Source organism: Cyanistes caeruleus, chromosome 1 (genome assembly GCF_971803275.1).
Source record: "Cyanistes caeruleus chromosome 1, bCyaCae1.hap1.1, whole genome shotgun sequence".
Lineage (NCBI taxonomy): Eukaryota > Metazoa > Chordata > Aves > Passeriformes > Paridae > Cyanistes > Cyanistes caeruleus.
The window spans coordinates 61,122,149-61,135,128 of record NC_141701.1 but is presented as its reverse complement, the minus strand read 5'-3'; the positions used below and the strand labels follow the sequence as shown (position 1 = coordinate 61,135,128).

The 12,980-nt window shown below is 37.5% G+C and overlaps 1 protein-coding gene across 5 annotated transcripts in view; it reads right to left on the bottom strand.

Moving 5' to 3' along the window:
* Window positions 1–12,980, bottom strand: part of AHRR (aryl hydrocarbon receptor repressor) — an 82,724-nt gene that overhangs the window by 45,537 nt on the left and 24,207 nt on the right. For all 5 annotated transcript variants that reach the window (XM_086895436.1, XM_086895424.1, XM_086895419.1 and 2 more), the window contains one exon: window positions 11,151–11,332. In XM_086895436.1, the coding sequence (XP_086751562.1) occupies window positions 11,151–11,332 (182 nt within the window). The remainder of the gene's footprint in view (window positions 1–11,150; window positions 11,333–12,980) is intronic.

Sequence of the window (12,980 nt, the reverse complement as noted above, 5' to 3'; positions counted from 1 at the left end):
CAGCTGTTTCCAATACATAAGTAGCCAATTCATATTGCAGGTTCAGAGGTAAATGGGAATAGAGGACATTTACTCATTATAAAAAATATTTACTTCCTATGTACCTTCAACTTGATATATTCCATGGAGATAAAAAGAGAATGCATTGAGGGGGTTTCAGCAGAATGTTAGGGACATGGTAAGTTCATATGATAAGTATTTTGGCAAGGCTGCTGTATAACATCAAACTTTCACAAAAGTAATGATGAGCTTCTTTAAAGGAAGTTTTAAAGTCTGCTTGTAACTTCTCTTACTAAGCATCCAAGTTCGCTGATATGCATGCTGCTTCTACTTGATGTCAAGATTTTAGAAAATTTGTCAGTTATACTATCTACAGTATTGCACCAAAAAGTGTAATAAAATTAAAACACAGGGAAGCCTGCTGTGCCTCATCAAAAAAAAAAAAAAAAAAGATTTTTTTTCATTAAAATTTAAAAAAAAATAAATAAAAAACTTTCATGGTGGGGAACTTTCAGAACAGTGATTAATATGTTACTTTAGATAGAGAAGTATCTGTATTAGTCATATGGTATTTTCTTTCTAATAAAATGAAGAAGACACTAAACCAAATACAATTAAATGAAGACAAATCCTTCAGAGTGATCCATTGAGCAAAACTGTAGGACTATCACATACCAAAGTGAGGCAAGCTTTGCAGAAACCAGTTCCTTACTAGTATTTTATATGTCTCGGGGGGCCCTTATCACTCTTTACAAGCACCTGAAAGGAGGGTGTAGCCAGGTAGGGGTCAGCCTCTTCTCCCAGGAAATCATCAGCAGGATGAGAGGACCCAGACTTAAACTGCACTTAGAGGGGTTCAGGTTGGACATTAAAAAGAACTTCTTCACTAAAGGATTGTTAAGTATTGGAATGGACTGCTCAGGAAGGTGGTGGAGTCACAGTCATAGCACATAGTGCTATGGTCTAGTTGACAAGGTGGTCCTGAGTCAAAGGTTGGACTTGATAACCTTGGAGGTCTTCTCAAAACAAAAGGATTCTGTGCTTTTGTGATCTGCATTGTATCAGAGTTCTCTGCAGAGCTTTACTATGTGCTGTAGCCCGAAAGTCAGCGGAAGGAAAGTGAGAAGGGAAGCTAGGAGGACAATCTCACACACTATTTGCTAGCCTAAAACTATTTGTCTTCTTTGTCTTCAAAGTCCTATGCAACTACAATATGCCAGACTGAATTCCTTGTTCTGTTGGATAAGAGGTATTGTCTTGACTTTAAAACATATCTGTGTTTAAAATAAGAAACAAAGTAAATCATGTTCTTGACAGTAAAGATACACGCTTCCTCTCAGAGATGGTAATCACTCATAAAGCTGAGAACAAGTGTAAACCAAGCCAAAGTTCGCGCCTGGGGGAATGCTCTCCTACCTCCCATTCATTGTATCAGTGATAAGAACAAAACTATTGCTAGTATCTTCTACAGTCACTGGAACTGCTAGCAAGTTCTGATGTAAAAATGCTATTTTTCTTGTGATGAAAACCAATCTTGTATCCATATCAAAAAAAAACATGGGTTACAGTGGAATTAGACTCCAAGTTTTTCCTCAGTCTCCAAGATCTAAACACAAGAGAGTTAGATCAATGAAAGTCCATTACTTATAGCACAGGATAATGGATTTTGAGCCATGGAGGACTTTTTGAGAGTATTTCGACAGCTGGTACCAGGCTGGGCCAAGAAGGCCCTTTGCTGCAGAGCAGGGATTAAGCAAACACAGTGCAGAAGCAAGATGAACATCACTGAATACAAAAGACTGTATATCAGTCTCCTGTATTAGATGGACCCAGATTTTTCCTTGCCACTTGCATTTACCACATTTATTTACACATCCTTGACACATCCATTTATATCTATGCTACATGAGGTGCACAGTGTGAGTTAAGAAAATGCACTGAGCACAAAAGCCGACCAAATCAAAATGGTTAAGAACGACTGAGCAAGCTGGAGAAATGTGAAGACCCACACTAATGGCTCAAAGTATTTTTGGGTACTTCCCCTAGCATTGTACCAATGTAGAAGCTGTGGTTTGTGGGAACACCTATAAAACCAGGCATTGTGTGCGTGGCTGATCACATGTCTGGTCCTGAGAGTACTCCTACTGTCAGTAGAAACAGTGGAACTCTCCCAATGCCAAATGCCCTCAGGAGAAATCTAACAAAGATTGCCCTCCTGTCACTTGTCTTTTCCAGTTCCCTGGTTTTCTAATCAGTCTTGATAAGATCAAGAGAAACATTGAAGCCTACAGGGATGTTCATTTGGATGGCATCCAGCAATAGAAAAGTTGTATGAGATACAGATCCAGAACTACAGGAGAAAATTCTGCAAGAAGGATCCTAATGATGGTGTGTTTCCCAAAGACAGCATAAAATCTGTGTAGTCCAGTCTTTCTTGTGCAGGTGACTGAATCATTCTAACAGCTCTGAGTTTGTAATAGCTCTGGTAATATAAACAATCCATAGCACATGACACAAGCACCCAAGGAGCACCAGAAAATATCTGAATCTTATTTGTAACTGAAACCAAGATCCGTCATTTGCCATTACTCAAAAAAATAAGTATTGAATTTAGAGTCAGTCTCAGAACACAACAGAGAACGTAGTGTTCCACAAACAGTTTCCCTTGATCTTCAAAGGTTACAGGAATTCAAGCAATTTAAAATTGTCTTGTTCTTCCTAAATACAGGTTCATTCTGAGGAAAATCCTGCTTGTAAACAAACACTCATCCTACAAAAACCATCTTGTTTGCAGGAAACTAAAGAGAAAGCTAGCCAGGACAAGAAGGTACACCCTCTTACAACAAGACACCAAGAGCAGACACAGTTCTCCTCCAAGAGTCAGCAAAGGCCTTCCAAGGACAGAGAGATCTCCAGGTTATGCAAGAGCAACTGTAGTATGAAGCAGCCTCAGTTATTTGTCATATGGAATGAATGGTGTCCCCAGGAAACAAGAGAAAATAGCCACCCATTAGTATAAGCAATATGTCCCAATAAAATTATCTACCTGGCAATTAAATATATTTTAAAATCTAGTCAAAAAAATCCAAAATAATGTTTGAAAATGGGTAATGTGGAAGAGATTCAATTTGTCATGGCTTCTCAAGAAAGGAGTCCTGACAGGTCTCAGGGATGACTGAATGCAGCTATCCTGCTTGAAGCCTTGACACTTCTACTAAAATTTCACTGATGTTGTATTTTAGCACTTGAGTAGACAATGATTTGCAGACAGTAGGTATTCCTTCAACTATTTACTAATATACTACTTATGCAGCAGAACAGCTTTTCCTTTTTTCACTTGCTATATTGCTAAAAAGATGGTAAAATTACAAAGCAGTAGAGAGTGGAAAATGTTTCTTTCATGAACAGTCCATTTTTGGCCAAAATACTCCAAAAATTGGTGAAATTTGAATATGCCAGTTCAATACAGCTACAGGAATAACCTGTTACCCACTCTGACCATGAAAGTTTCTTCTCAGTACAAGCCATTGAATATGCTGTCCTAAGAAACCTAAACAACCTAAATGCTTACAGTCTAATTAAGCTATGGCTGTGGACTACAGCAATTCATAGGCTAAAGGCACTTTGTATATGTTCAAAAAAGATAAGTCATTTCTCTTCTAAGAAAGAAATCATTCAGACACTGTGCTTCAGAGGACAGGACTGGGAATGCTCTAACTCAGCAGAAGATGTCTTTAAAAACCAAACTTCTAATTGTTAAAAAACTCAAATACATTGGGGAGTTCTTGACTCAAAGTATAAGCTTCAACCATAACTAATCAGAGGAACACAACTTGAGTGCTTGATTTGTGTCTCAAAGTAAAGGTTTCATTAAAAAAAAAAAAGTTGTTTGAGGATAATCTGAAAGCCTCTAATTATTTACATAATGGAAATCAAAATATAAGTCATACCAAGAGAAGATTGGTGGGAATGAAGAGATGGAATCAAGGATGTATAATTTCCTCCTTGTTGTTGTTGCTGAATTAGGCATTTTATCCTGTTCTTATAAATCTTCCTTAAAAGATTTATTAGTATTTCAGATTTATTATTTTATTTTTCCTATATCTATTCTAAATATATCCATTTTAAAGGACCTGGAGAGAGTCCAATGAAAGGACACAAAAATGATGAAGAGACTAGAGCACTTCTATGAGGAAGGGCTGAGAGAGGGAGAGTGCTAGAACTGCTCAGCTTGGAGAAGAGAAAGCTCAGAGTGGATCTCATCAGAGTGTATAAATACCTAAAGGAAGGGTGGAAAGAACAGCAAGGTTCTTTTCAGAAGTGTCCGGTGGCAGGATCAGAGTAAATGTGTATAAAGTGAAACACAGGAGGCTCTCTCTGAACATCAGGAAACACATTTTCATTGCCAGGGTGACCAGGCACTGGCTGAGGTTGCCCAAGGACACTGTGGACTCCCCACCATTGAAGATATTCAAAAGCAATCTGGACACAGTCCTGGGAAACTGGCTCACAGTGACCCAGCTTGAGCAGGGGGCTTGGATCAGAGGACCTCCAGAGGTTCCTTCCATCTCCAACCTGTCTGTGAGTCTGTGATTCACTAAGACTATGGATTAAAATTAAAGGGAAAGCATCAGGCAACTGAAACTGGCTAACGAATGACAGATTAATTTTTCCCACAGAAATGGAACCAGTATAGGCCATAATTGTAATTGTAAGCTCAAACATATGAACTTAGTTTCAAATCAGTTGAATTTTTGAATTGAAAAAATTTCCATGATTATGTAAAGTAAAATCTAAAATACATATTTATACCAAAGAAGCAGAATTTGTCAATCCAGGAAAAAAAAAAAAATACTGAGAGTTTGAAAAGAAAACTCTGGGAAAACAGAATTATTAGGAAGAGACAGTGGGGTAGAAAGGGATGCCTGGGAAGCATAGTACATGCACTGCAGAGGAACCTAAGATCCTCAGACCAGGAACTTTTGTTCAGGTAAGCAGCACTCCTACAGCATTGTTGGGTAGTATTACATTGCAGATTATGCAATGAAAGCAAAATCACTCTGCACTTCCTTACTCATCCCGGGTTTTAAGACCTTAATTTTTTGTGCTGCTGGAGTGTCATGCATATCACACCAGAAACAGGTCTGCAGCGGGGGCTGCAGCACTAAACATTCAAATATTGCAAGAAATAATAGCCTAAAGGATCTAATGAATGAACCTGAGGAATCTCAATCACAGTATTATGCTTCTGACCTAGGAGAGTAGCAGCCATGGACACTGTAGGAGGAGAACAAAGCTGGAACACATTGCAAATAATTGAGGATATTGAAAATCAGGCCAGCTGGGAGGAATCCTTTGTTGCTTTCTTCTTAAAAGGGATAAATTCAATTTCCATTAAAGGTAAGCATTGATGGGAATTGGATCACACCAAACACATAGACAAATAAAAGGAAATGACCCACTAACATAAATGCTAAATCAGAATAAAGACAGAAACCACACAGTGTGTGCTACCCTGAGAAAATCTGCTTCCCTCAGAAAAGAGAAAAAAATAAATGACAAACCTAAAAAAAATTGTATACATATATATATATAAAGCATTAAAAATGGTCTATACCATTAAAAAAGGTATAGAACCCATTAAGTTTATATATATATATATATATAAAAACCATTAAAAATCAATTAAAACATATATGTGTGTGTGTGTGTGTGTGTGTATGTATATAAGAGTTTTAACTGAAGGGGAGAAATGGGTTAGAAGAAGATACAGCTGCTTGGTGAAAGTGACCAGGAAATCCTGGAATGGTTCTTGCAGTAGCAGCAATCCAAGCCACAGCACTGGAAGACAGAGGACCAAGAGGAGGGAGATTTCATTACGCCTGGAAAAATCTCAGAGGACACATATCTAAGGGAAATAGAAGATGGATGTTTTTTCAACATCCAGTATACTGGAGATAAGTGTAAACAGCAGTGAAGAATGGGAAATGTAAGAAAAAAACACTTTAACAAAATCTTGAGTTCTTCAGTGACTGGAAGCTCACTGAAAATCTCTTTTAAAAATGAATAAATAAAGGACAAATGTATAAGAAGAGAAACAGAAAAGCCAATATATAGTATCAGATGTAGCAAGGAAGGGAAGGTTATAAAAATCATGCTGGAAGCCCTTTAACCATACAAGATTGGGAAAATAGTTTTCTGCTACTCAGCAGAAGGGGAGCTACAGACAATGAAAACAAAATAGTTCAGTGTTTATTGCCTCTTTTTTGCTTTCATCTGCTAGAATCACTTTCATGGTTGTAAAAGCTGAGATGCCACAAGAAATAGAAACAATTTCTTTTTTTACAGAAGTGGAGCTTAAACTGAAATAGGAAACTTTCAGCTTGGATTTTAGGGATTGTAAAGGAAGGTATTAAATCAGCCATGTTGCAGATTTGCAAACATATTAGACAATGACCCTCAGGTTAAGGTATAGCTTATTCTTTACTCAGGAAGGTTCACTACAGGCTTGTTTCCTAAAATTTTTAATTCTACATGGAAACAGATGAACTAACATTTGTAGACAAATTTCTCAAACTTTATTGTAATTCAGTTTACAATCCATATATAACTTTAGTCTAACACAGGTCAAAAAACATATCTCCATGCTTGGCTGTCACTAATTTTGCAAAGGTCTGGATTGCAGTTTAAATATAAAACTTACAGAAACTTTTCAGATATTTATTCACAGAGTTCATCTGTGACTCTCTACAGTCCATATTTAGTCATCCATAAATCTATCAGATTTTTAGCTTTCAAAATCAAATGAAGTCTGGAAGTAAATAAATACAGAGAAGGCACTGAAGTCTGAAGTAAACACAGAGATTCAAAATACATGAGGGAAATTTTTGCTGGGAAGACACTGCTTCTGTGCATGCATGCATGTCTCTGCTTTTGCGTGTGTATATGTGTGTATGCAAAAAATGTCCAGATGGGCAAAATAACAAGCTATTGAATTAAATTATGCTTTATATAAATTATGTAGTAAAGGATTTAAAATTTAAAAACTGATCCATATTGAGGTCTCTACATTTCCCATCTAAGGCTATACTCAACATCAACTATCATTTATCAGGAATGATTATGGCTAAAAGGTCTAACATTAATGAATAAGATGTCGAAAGAAAAGTTAGAGTGGCCTATAGATACAAGGTTAGCTACACTAAGAACTGAAAGAGGAGGAGCTATATAGCCCTAGTTGTAACTGTGTTGGTCTATCTAAATTGTTGGAGCTGGTTTCCTTACTAAGACTGGGAAACATAAGTTAGCTCTCTCTCAGAAAGGACCTGAGCTGCTAAAAGGACAAGGTGCTATTCTTCTGATATTTATTTACTAAATCATTACCTGTACTAGGTAAAAGGTAGAACAAGTTGAAGAAACAACAAAATGGGGTTGATTTTGAAGTGGAGTAAGACCACCATTTCCTCTCCAGTGGAAAAACTGAGAAATAAGAAGTACTGGAGGATGATGTATTGTCAAGGGTGGCAAAGGAAGAGAGACTACAATTAACTGAGATGGAACATGTCCAAGACAGAGGCCCAGCAAACTCAAGTGGTCCCAGACACTAAGTGCCACTCCATGCTCACAGGAGCCCCACCCAAAGCAAATCCTTGTCAGGGCCAAAAGACAGTCACAGTTTCCTGAAGCAGTTGATGTCTCAGTGAGGTCTAAGCCTGGTTCAGACCCAGCTACCTCACACACGAGATCCAGTGAGATTGGAAGGTTATTGCTGCAAGCCGTTTTGAAGTGCTTATCAGGAAAATGCAAAATGACTAAATGCTATAGCTTGGGGGGAGAGGGGCTATTAATAGAGCCTCTGCCAACTGATAACAGAGATATGAAGAATCTTAAACAAGTAGACAGATGAATTGTTCTGAAGCAAAAGGAAAACATTTCTAAGAATGAGGGAGGGAATTCACCAAAATGACTTAAACTGAATCCTAGGAATATCTGTCTCAACCACCAGGTCTAAATATTAGAAAGGAACCAGGCCTTTGCTTAAACAACTCAAGTAAGATGAACAGGCCATATGCTTCAGGGTGCTAACCTCTAATGGTCACTAAAATGGGAATAAATTACTGATGGATGTTCTCTATGCATTAATACCAAGTTCTCTGCAAAACCATTTTCACACTTGAAGTCAGTATGGTGAGGTAACTCCCTCCAGGTGGCTATTGATCTTCATGAATAGGTTTGTGCTGGCACTGACTACGGCAGAGTAGCTACTAAAAGGACACCTAGTGGTAAATAAATGAGTGTGCCCAGAAACTGCTGGCATTGCTGAAGGTGTGCCACTGTAACTGGCATGGGAATTGCTGACCTGTTACGTGTTGAGCATGCAATGTTACATATGAACTTACGTGTCAAGCAGCACTACTCATTTACTTTTTAAAATGGCAAACAATATTCTTAAAAGCATGTTTTAAAAACCTGAAATCCTCAAAACTCAGAGAACAGTTTTTTTAAACAGAAGATGCACTGTACTGTCTGTCACACACTACAAAATCAAATGTACTGAATCTGCACTGCATTCACTTTAGGAATATTGGATAGCTGAACAGAACTCATTACAGATATGTTTTCCCTGATATTCAAGCCAGATTTCATCTTGGGCAATATCATTCCTTGGTTCCTCCATCGTGCCACTCTAAAATATCCTGAGCAATTCTTTCCCTTGTCATCTTTTTCTCCTATGAAGACAAACAGCCGGAGAATATAAATTGTACACATTTGAGCTAACTTTAGTTTTTGGGGGTTGTTTGGGGTTTTTTTATTTGACTTTTTTTTGCCCATGCAACTTTATAGTCACTTCTTGTCTGTGTTTGTTCCAAACCCTTTAATATGTACTAATGCCCTTGTGACCAAGAGATGCCCACAACAGAAAGCTCTATTCCAGATGGAGTCACGACGGTCTCATGCAGAGAGGGATTATAACCTTCCTGGGTAGTGACATGCTGCCTCTGGGCAAACAGACCAAAATCCACACTTAGCTTTCTTGTTTATGTCAACATATTGTATTACAGGCACAGAATAACTTGCTGACCACTGTCCCTCTTCAATTATTGTTTTTATGTTCTCTTTTCCAGGTTTGTCTTTTCTATTGAGCACCAGTTTCTTTGGATTAATTTTCCCTGAGTGAATTAGTACAGATTTACTAAGCCAGTTTTCCAGATACATTTTTTTATCCAATTTTCTAACATCTCTGTATGCCACTGGTCTGTTCTCTGTCCTCAGAATGCTTATAAGCTTCCAATTTAGTGCCACCCTTTGATTTAAAAAGCCACAAACAGAAATCCATTTCTGTTCTTCTCTTTCATCACAACAAAGATTGAAACACTGGGATGAATATGTTTGTTTGCTTTTTTAGGTGACTTGCTACCAAAACTTTTCCTTTAAAAAACCCCCAAACAAACAGATTCTGCCTTTTTTCTTCATAATTACAAGTAGATCGTGATGTTCATGAGGGATGTGGCAGATTCTGCCCTTACACAAACATTTGCAACCATTCCTCAGGCAGCTCAGTTTCCACAGCTCACCTCTCCTCCACTCCACCCTTCTGAAGCTCCAGCCTGCCCTCTTGTCTTAAAATGGCGTGTAGTTTCCTTCCTTTACTATAAACACTGTTTTCTGTAACCTTAGTTTCATGATGTAAACATTTAAAAATAAGAATGAAGGGAACACAAACTATGTGTTCAATTAGGTAATTTGGGGATTAAATTAAATGAAATCTCTCAAAACATGGAACACGGAACATTTCAACATAATGCAGCCTGGATTTACTTGTTTTCCTTTTATCTCATCCCTTTAAGAAAAGGAGACAGTGGATCTTAGAAACTCCAGAAGGGTAGTAAAGGCAGCTGAAGAGATTTAACTGCTTGTGGATGCAAGAGAAATGAAAGTCATGCTTAGAGGAAGAGACCATAACACTCAGGTATGTGTTTAAAGGGAAAGAGAGGCACTCTGTAAACTGCAGGATGCTGGAGCCTGCGCAACCACCTGCCACAGCTGACACGGGAGGCTCCTGCTATCAGTGATATCACCCTTTGTAATCTCATGTCAGCCTTGTAAAATGCCCTGCAGCCTGACAAAGTCTCTTCAAATTGGCATTTCTTTTATACTAAAATGCATTTTAAAAGCAAGAAGGCAACCAACAGATACTATTCGTTGGTTAAAGAAAATAAAAAATAAATTATATATATATATATATATATATATATATATATATATATGTGCACTCGTAATATTTTATATATATACTGTGTATCATAAGGAGTAGTAATGGGAAGAAAATAAAGGAAAAATAATGCCCATAAAAATATTTCTATTTATCTCTGCAGTCCACCTATAAGTTTTGGTCAACTATACTCCTTCATACACTGGACATTTTTTCCTTTTTTTTGAAAACAACTGTAGAGGGAATCTCCATTATTAAACCACTCATCTGGATTTTGCTCCTGTGAACTTCTCAGCAGCAGAAGAAACTCAAAATATCTTCAAATTTGGAAGAATTCATTTTATGTACATCTGAAAATGCATATTTAGCTTTCACTTTGTGGGGTGCCAGACAACTTTACAAATGAAGCGTAGCCTAGTACAGCTCTACTCAGCACTTTAAACTTTGAGTCTCTCTTACCCTGAAAGACAGTGATCATTTTGGCTTTTCAGATGAAACCATTTCCTTCTGGCTTACAGCAAACATAGGTAATACAGTAGTTGGCTGACTTTCACATTGTACTTAAAAAGGCATTTTGAACTTTCATAATAATAGCTTCAAATAGAGAATTCAAACTATTAACAGGTATTACATTTGCCCCAAGTTTCTTTCCCAGTTTAGTGATTTTACAGTTATGTTTTCCCATTTTCTAAAGCCTGCTGATGAAAGACTGTTATCCCACTATTTGGTGAAAAACACACAAACTACATAAAAGAAAATGAATGAAATTTCCAATGCAACATCCCATGAACAAATAAGTTCAATAATAGATCTTTTTTCTCCTCTGCCTTTATCAATATAAAACTATTTGTTACTTTTACTCAGGATTAGTACAAAGCAGCAGCAATAAATTAGAAGGATACTTTTAACAGGATGCTGAGATCTTAAGGAAACCTACCTTGAAAGAAACTTTTGACTCGGAGATAGCTGACACTAAGGCGCAAGACGGAAAGTTTGTCCAGCTTTGATACGATGTCAGGTGGAAAAGGAAGGAGGCTGGCCAGATGGTCCAGCTCCGCATTCAGGCGGTCTCGGTGTCTCTTCGAAGGATTGGATTTCTCGTTCCCAACTGCAGGCCTTCTGTGGTGGAGAACACATTTTCGATTACCTGTTTTACTTCCTGAGATTGAGATGCTGCATGCAATTAATTGATAACAGGAATACTTTTGTTTAGCTTCTATGAAAATATTTAAAGTCTCTGTCCTCTGACAAAAAGAGATTTACCATTCTGCATTTGCCATGGTGCAAAGACACAGGCTTTGTCATCTCTTTTTGTATCAGGCCTAAAGTGAAGAGCTCTTACTCAGGACCTCTCACCTTAGGGAAGTGGGTGTCTTCATGTTCTAGTCAATACCAGGAAAAAAATTTCTCATGTTTGTTGTAAAAATGAGGGGCAGAGCAGCAGGGGAAAATTACCAGGACTAATGCATGAACCTGTTCAATACCTGCTGTATTCATTCAAAACATCTTTCCCATAGTTCCCTCAATTTAATGACTCAAAGTTAACCTGTGGGTTAGGAGATAATTAAGATAAAACTCTGTCTTTAGACATGAGTTTAAAAAGTATGGAAGGCAAGGTGAAGAGAGATTCTTTCCTCAAGCTCAAAATTCCTGTGTACATTCTCAGTTTTACCTTTCTACCTCATGAATAACAAATATAAGAATTTGGTTTCTTAAGAAGATTGATATTCCTCACAAAACACAGAGATTAAAGTTACTCAGCTTTCTAGGCCAAGCAAGTCCATCCCCATTTTGTGCTCCTCTTATGTAATGGACAGTACTAGAGAACCTAGAATAGCTGTTGTGAAAATTCATTTAGATGAAATACATCACAAGTGAGGAATCTCAATTTTGGAATGTCCACAGATATTCCCAGAGAAAGTGTAGGGTGTTCTCAAGAGGGAGTAAAGGAGAAGCTGGTGCATTTGCACACAGAAATGGGGACCTTATTTCCAGCATGACAGTGGAGTGCTCAGTGCTGAAGCACAGACCTGTCCATTAAGCAAGGAGACCTGAGTGGGAGGTTGAGAAGGTGGTTCCTTTCAGTAGCCAGCTTTTGCTGGACCCAGCACTAGCCAACTGCATTATCCAGATATGAGCTATGGGACTGGAGCCATACATGGATGCTCAGGAAGGGGAAACAACAAGTAAGAAAACTATGGTTGTGCTAACAGTTTCTACTTTCACCTCAATGAATCCAACAATCATAATCTTAAGTAGCTAGCTGATGTTCCAGTGAACAATGAGAGTAAAAGCTAATTATTTGTCACACTTTACTACTGTGTTTTCATGTTACACACATTTACTGCATTTTTCAATTAAAAGTTTAATTTTGAGAATTACCATTTCACAAGGTGGATAAGGTGCTAAATTACAACAGTATAAATTTTTCATTGCAGTTGCCATTGTAAAAAAATTGTGCTCGGAATTAGTAAAAAAAAAGATCAGTTTTTTGATGAGAAATTTTGTTTGTGTTCTGCTGCTAACTGAAAACCTCTTAAAGCAAATCAGGTATGAAAAATTCATTGCTACTTTTGAGAAGCTTACTTCAGGGGAACAGCATCAGTGGACAGAATGGACAGAAAAACATTTGAGGTAGGTTTCATTGAAAATACTTAATTTCTGCTATTTCATTCAAAATTTCCAATACTAATATGTGGTTCTTTAACAACACAATGATTTGCTTCCTAAGACATGGAGAAAATTTTGCTGATTGGGATAACTTAAT